General features: G+C 34.9%; 1 protein-coding gene across 1 annotated transcript; it reads left to right on the plus strand.

The window, feature by feature from the left end:
* The first annotated feature begins 3472 nt into the window (after positions 1-3472).
* LOC106764805 (probable aquaporin PIP-type 7a) lies at positions 3473-5029 on the plus strand. The gene is made up of 4 exons (XM_014649205.2): positions 3473-3877; positions 3973-4271; positions 4363-4503; positions 4617-5029. The coding sequence occupies exons 1-4, from the start codon at positions 3541-3543 to the stop codon at positions 4707-4709; spliced, it is 870 nt and encodes a 289-aa protein (XP_014504691.1). The 5' UTR covers positions 3473-3540; the 3' UTR covers positions 4710-5029.
* Positions 5030-6855: the final 1826 nt, after the last annotated feature.

Raw genomic sequence — 6855 nt, forward strand, 5'->3', positions numbered from 1 at the left:
TATAATGATTGAAACAATTAATTATGGCAGTATTAATGAACCTAATCCTTCCCTCCAAATAGATAGACCTGAACAAAAGTGTAATTAACAAGAAAGAACCATTAATTTATTTTTTCTTTATCAGCAATTTTGTAAACTTGAAATGCAAATTAGTTCCATAAGCATATTAAAAAATTATGGCATGACATTTGAGTCTGTGGCTTATCAACACAAACCTGTGGCCCTAATTTGGCAGACGGTCTCGAATGATTAATTTATTATATAATTTAACATATGGTATTGTGTCATTAGTGGCTGTACTTTGAGGATAAGAATAATATTAGAAAAAACAATGCTTCGCAAGAGAAATAATCACCCACTTTGTAAAGTTTTATCCACACATTTATTCAAATATATGGTCTGTTTCTCTTAACATGAAAAGGACTGCTAATGGTGACCACAGAAAGCCATCATTTCGAGAACAATAAATTATTGTCAAAACAGTGACACAAGAACCACTTTATACGAGAAGTTTCTAAGGTTTCAAATTTAAAATATATATTATGGTAAATCTTTCTATTTATTGTATATTAATTATATCCCTAGCTACGATAGGTTCCCAGGTTTTGTTTTTCCCCATCTTGGGTTAGAGAAAATTGAAAGTTGTAATTACAATTAAATTGATAATTATATTAATTGGCGGCTTGCTATTTTCTAATATAATTGAATAAGTGTTAGGTATCACATAACTAAAATAATGAAGTTATAAGGACCACAAATTATGCCTGTATAAGATTTCGTATTGTTGTACAAACATCTAAATATAAACAATTTATATGTAGACATTAAGAAAATACTGTACTTGTACCCCTTAAAATCCAAGTAAATACTTGCTCTTACTTTGGCATGTAACTTGATATCAAACTTTATATAATTAAGATAATATATAATCACCTAATAGTTTCGTATTATATCTTGATGATAGATCGGCCAAGAAGAATCTGGAATCAAAACAAATAACTGTGATCAGATAAACACGGAAAAGTAAAAATCATTAATGACCAATTAATATGTTTAATGGTCATATTAAATGTGAATATACACTATTTATAAGTGATTGACAGGTCATATTGCACAAGAAAGTATTAATGGACAACTAACAAGTATTATTGAATTTGATTTTCTGATTTAATGATTAATCTATGTGTTTCGCTGCCACAAACCTTAAAAAATATATTATTCACCTTCAAGATAAAATAAGTTTGAGCCATCCTAAATAAAATATAGACCTTTATATACAACATATATGACTTGAGCGTCAGAATGTCTTTTACAGGTACACTTCCCATCGGAGGATTGTGTTTTCAGAAAAGATTAAAACAACTCAAAGGGAGCATAGAAGAAAGGTCAACCTACCCTCAAACCTATCCCACCGAAACAAGTTTGATATTTTTTTTTAAGATGCTTTTATTTAGTTTAATGTTTTATTTTTCTCCGTATATGAATGATGTTTTATTTATTGGAACAAATAGAGATATTTCATTGTGTTCATAAATTTTCTGAAAACAAAATAGACAGAGAAACCAAAATTTGATAGGGAAGTGAAGAATCTAAGTGGAGTTGTGATCCCTCACTCAAACAGAAAGCATAATGCAAATTGCTAAAAGGGGTTCAGAAAATGCCTAGCTATTTTGTGTGTGTTTCTCAATTAGAAGCCACGAGACAAAAAATATAAAGAAGAGGTAGGACCCTGCCACCCGAAATCTGCCTGGAGCTGATGCATCCCTAACCTTGTGCCTTTTGCCAGAGTAGAATCACCCACTAATAAATTTTCCAAAAGATTCCTATGTTTTTGCTCACAATTCAAAACTCAATATCATCAACAACCCTTCCTTTTATTAATCTTATCCTTACAAGTCACTCACACTAATCAACCCACTAAACTAATGCATATTAGCTAACTAATACTTATAAACAACAACGCTCCAACCATATTCAAATTCTTTATTTTCACGACTTTTGTATATCTCTACGTATTACCAGAGGAAAAGCTGCAATTCTTATTATTATCCACCAAAAAAATTGAAAGCTACTGTTAATGACATGTCCTATATTAACATATATATATATATATATATATATATATATATATATATATATATATATATATATATATATATATATATATATATATATATCATCATTGTCTCATCCACGAGAAAGAAACAAAATATGTTAAAGGGCTCAATTATAATTTTAATGTAGAATTAACATTATTTAATAATGGACGTGAGATAAGTTAATCACTGACATCCATGTGCCGACCATGTTTTAGAAATGGAAAAGGAAGAAATGTTTGTATATAATAATTTACGGACAAAAAACCTTCTGTGTTCATCATTATCGTTCTATTCTTTTTGTTTTCTGAAAAACCCTGTTCATCTAATCATTGATGAATATTTCTAATTTCCCTGCAACTCCCTACCATATCGTCTGAAGTGGATTTCGTGTTTTCATAATAACGTTGGTAATTACTACTATATAAACAACTATTTATTTATCGAAATGATGAGATGGATTTGCGAACACGAACAACCAAACATTTGTTTCTAATAGCAACGGCATCTTCCTATTTATTACATTAATTGTTGTGTGTACTTGTTTCTTGGTTTAGAATTAATATTCCACAATAATCAATGCATATATAGAAAACTTGAATTCATATTATTATATTAAATTGTATTTTAAAGGTAAAAACAAACCGTAAATTTTCTTTCTTAAAATACCAGTCGGTGTCTTAATTATGTACTGTTATTTATTTATTTATTTAAGAGAGAAGATAATACCTGAGGCAGTAAATTATACATTAAAAATAATGAAAACTGAAAAGTATAATTGCTTGCATGGTTATTTGATGTGTAGGTTTACGTGTGGTTCAATGGAGCCAAATCCTAACAAAGTAAAACTCGAAACAAAAAGAGAAAGAAACTGTAGACACCTGACAGCAGTAACAGCGAACCAACAGTAGGGGGAGTATTTGCGTGTCGGTTTCAAATTCTCGAATGCACCGTGCCAATGCATGACGTGGTGACACGTGTCTTTTGCAGGCGCGAGTTCAACGTGATTATTTGTCGAGTCTCGACAACAGCACCGCCCATGAGCGAGCGCAGTGAAGGACCACGTAGAATTCGGTCCCTGCAATTGTATCCGTCAAAACGAAACCTTTTACCCTTCTTCTGTTAACTTTTTTCCAAGTTCCGTTATTTCAAACCACAGTAATCCACGTCCACGTTCCAGTGCTGCGCGGAACATGGTCGGTCTTTCTAGCAGTGGTTGGAATCACGCCAGCTAGGACAAACCCCATCAATCATTGGTCTCTATCAAACAAAACAATAAAAAATTCAACATATTACGCTTGCGGGACCCACTCCCACTACCCTCACCCTCGGTTCTATTAACTCTAACTCATTAGGATTATAAATCCGCACCTTCCTCCTTAGCCGATCACACTCACTCGCTCACAACTCACAGGAATCCGAGGCAAGAACAGAAAAAAAAAACATGGAGGGGAAGGAGCAGGATGTTTCGTTGGGAGCGAACAAGTTCCCAGAGAGACAACCGATTGGTACGGCGGCGCAGAGCCAAGACGACGGCAAGGACTACCAGGAGCCACCGCCAGCGCCGCTTTTTGAGCCCTCAGAGCTTACGTCATGGTCGTTCTACAGAGCAGGGATAGCAGAGTTTGTAGCGACTTTTCTGTTTCTCTACATCACCATCTTAACAGTCTTCGGTGTCCTTAGGTCTCCCACCAAGTGCCAATCCGTTGGTATTCAAGGAATCGCTTGGGCCTTCGGTGGCATGATCTTCGCCCTCGTTTACTGCACCGCCGGAATCTCAGGTTCACTTTTTTTTTTCCTCATCAACTCTAGGAATTTTATGTTTTTTTCAGTTGTTTAAGATAAACAACGTTGCTTGTTTGTGTTTGTGGTGCAGGGGGTCACATAAACCCTGCGGTTACCTTTGGGCTGTTCTTGGCAAGGAAATTGTCGTTGACCAGAGCGTTGTTCTACATCGTGATGCAAGTGTTGGGTGCTATCGCTGGAGCCGGAGTGGTGAAGGGTTTCGAGGGAAAAACCAGATACGGTGCATTGAACGGTGGTGCCAACTTTGTTAACCCAGGTTACACAAAAGGTGACGGACTCGGTGCTGAAATCGTTGGCACCTTTGTCCTTGTTTACACCGTTTTCTCAGCCACCGATGCCAAACGTAGCGCCAGAGACTCTCACGTCCCCGTAAGCGTCTCCCTCTTTCTTCCTCTTAATTAATAGAAGTACACAAGTTTGGTGGAACTAATTGTGTGGTTTTGGTTGAATACATAACTAGATTCTGGCACCTTTACCAATTGGGTTCGCCGTGTTCTTGGTTCACTTGGCCACCATCCCGATCACCGGAACCGGTATCAACCCTGCTCGTAGTCTCGGCGCTGCCATCATCTTCAACAAAGACCTTGGCTGGGACGATCACGTGAGCTATTTAATTTCATTCTTTCTTTTCTATTCGGCCAATTCTAGGGTTTTCTGGAAAACCAATCTGGACCGTCCGATCTCTGACGCTAAATGATTGTCTTTTTTGTGCAGTGGATCTTCTGGGTGGGACCATTCATCGGTGCGGCTCTCGCTGCCCTCTACCACCAGGTCGTAATCCGCGCCATTCCCTTCAAGTCGAAGTGATCGAATCAAACGGTTCATGGTTAACCAATCAAGTTGGGGGAAAAAAAAATCAAGCAATGTTTGTGGGGTTTTCGGTTTCATTTATCAAATGATCTGTTTTATCCTTTTTTTATTTCTTCTTTTAATTTAAAGTGTTGTATTTTGTATGTAAAGATGTAAACTTATGATTATTAGGTGGTGCATGTGTCGCGTAATGGGCCAGAGTTATCCTCAGCTTTTAAGTTGGAAGAGGCCCAGCTCATGTGTGATGTACGGCTGTGATTGTGTATTATTATGCAAAATGAAAAATAACAGCAGAGTCATTTATGCATGTTTTATAATATTATTTTTATTTTGCGTAGAGCATAGTCTGTAATTTTTGTCCTCTTCCCTGAAATGTACGTGAAGGTTGGGTTTCTTTATCGATGGCAGTGGGCGTTATGAGTAGCTAGGGATAAAAGAAATGCATGGAGTGAAGTTAAGAAAAGAGTGGGGTTGGCAAGTAGGTGTGGGTGGGTGATGCTGTCTATTGCCTAAGCTGGGACCACTTTCCTCGTCAATAATGCTCATTTGGTAGTGTTGTCTATTGAATAATGATTTCTGATCATAGCACAGAGAAAAAAAAATAATAATGTACATATTCTTTTTCCTTATTAAATAAACTTAGGATAAGCTTCATCTTTCCAACGGCACGGTATTTTCTTCTGGTTACTTCCATGGAACAAAACGTGGCACGCGTGAAGAGAACTTAGAAGAAAGTGTTAATAATTTGACACGTGTATCATTGTTTTTTGTTTATTTGTGGTTTTTTTTTTTTTTAAGTTTAACTTGGTGTTTTTCACTTTAGCAGAGATCCAGTTTTGCTACTTCAAACATTCATTTAGTAATCCAAATAAGACTGTAGGATTAAATATAATGGCGGGAAATAATTCCAAACTCTTGGTACTCAATTCATTTTGCCCTCCGCCCACTTTTATCAATGATATGACTCTTATCTAACATTTTACCTACCCAATTCCTTCCATTGTTTTTTCTTTGTATAAGTTTTACCTCATATATACTACATATTATAGTTGTGCTATCGTCAAATTCCACTTATACAAATTCTTTCGGACGTCCGATCACATTTGTAGGCTCCTCCTAGTCATGTCTTTCGTTTCTTTCTTTATTCGTTTAAAACTTTTTTTAATCACGTCCAGTCGAATACCTGTATTCTGACGTTTAAGTCAATGGATGATCAAAGAGTAAAGATAAAAAGAGAAAGTAAAATACTAAGAATAAATGTGTATTCAATGTAATCGACTACATTTTATCTTTGACTTCTATTTATAGTTTTCATCGTGGGTCTATGGTTAGCAAAGTCTTAATCACGACCCAATTACTGGCCCAATACTTCTAATCTCGTTTTACCTTAATTCAGCCTTAGTATTTCTTTCTTCCTGACCGACCGATTCGTGATAGGTTCTTGTCTTTGGCGATTGAGCTTTTGTTGACGTCGATTATTGGTCGATCAGATAGGGACCTGCTCCTTGAATGCCTTTTTGTCTGACTTTTCTGGCTTGTTATCCGATCGGGCTAGCAGTATAATTCAATCGTCTGGTCTCTACAGCACATATACCTTTGTATTTATATTTTTTAAAACAAAATTTACCTATTTTAATAATTAAATAGTTTAAAATATAAAACAAATGTTTTGGGATGTGTTAGTCGAACTATGTACTCAAACGGGTAGTTAAATTGAGTCCTTTAGTCAGTATATGTAGAAAAGTATTTTAATGTTAAAATCATTAGAAAACCAATTTATCATATGTTTTAAAGTTATATTTGAGAGTTTTATAATAGTTATATATATATTTTTATCTTCGTCTTAATTATGATTTAATTATATTCTAATTAATGATAATTCAATTATATTTTAATTAATATTAACAGATTGATTTGTGATTATTATTATATTAAATTGATGATTATACAAATAGTCAATCACGCATTTATTTAGAATAGTCAGCAATAGGTTATTTGTATAAAAAAATGACCCAAAAATGAAGAATCAAATGTGATCGATCTAAAGTGGTTAATAAAGGAAAATCGGGCTAAAGTGATTGATTCAAAATAGTCTACCAAAAAAAATCCACTTAGATTAATCGTTCAAATGGTGATCGATAAT

The sequence above is a fragment of the Vigna radiata genome, chromosome 6 (genome assembly GCF_000741045.1).
Source record: "Vigna radiata var. radiata cultivar VC1973A chromosome 6, Vradiata_ver6, whole genome shotgun sequence".
Classification (NCBI taxonomy): Eukaryota; Viridiplantae; Streptophyta; class Magnoliopsida; order Fabales; family Fabaceae; genus Vigna; species Vigna radiata.

What these genes read in the sequence shown, in the direction of transcription:
- LOC106764805 (XM_014649205.2), top strand. Translation starts at nt 3,541, where the DNA reads ATGGAGGGGAAGGAGCAGGATGTTTCGTTGGGAGCGAACAAGTTCCCA. An exon ending in CCAGAGACTCTCACGTCCCC is followed by an intron (nt 4,272 to 4,362) that starts GTAAGCGTCTCC and finishes ATACATAACTAG; the next exon opens with ATTCTGGCACCTTTACCAAT. An exon ending in ACCTTGGCTGGGACGATCAC is followed by an intron (nt 4,504 to 4,616) that starts GTGAGCTATTTA and finishes TTTTTTGTGCAG; the next exon opens with TGGATCTTCTGGGTGGGACC.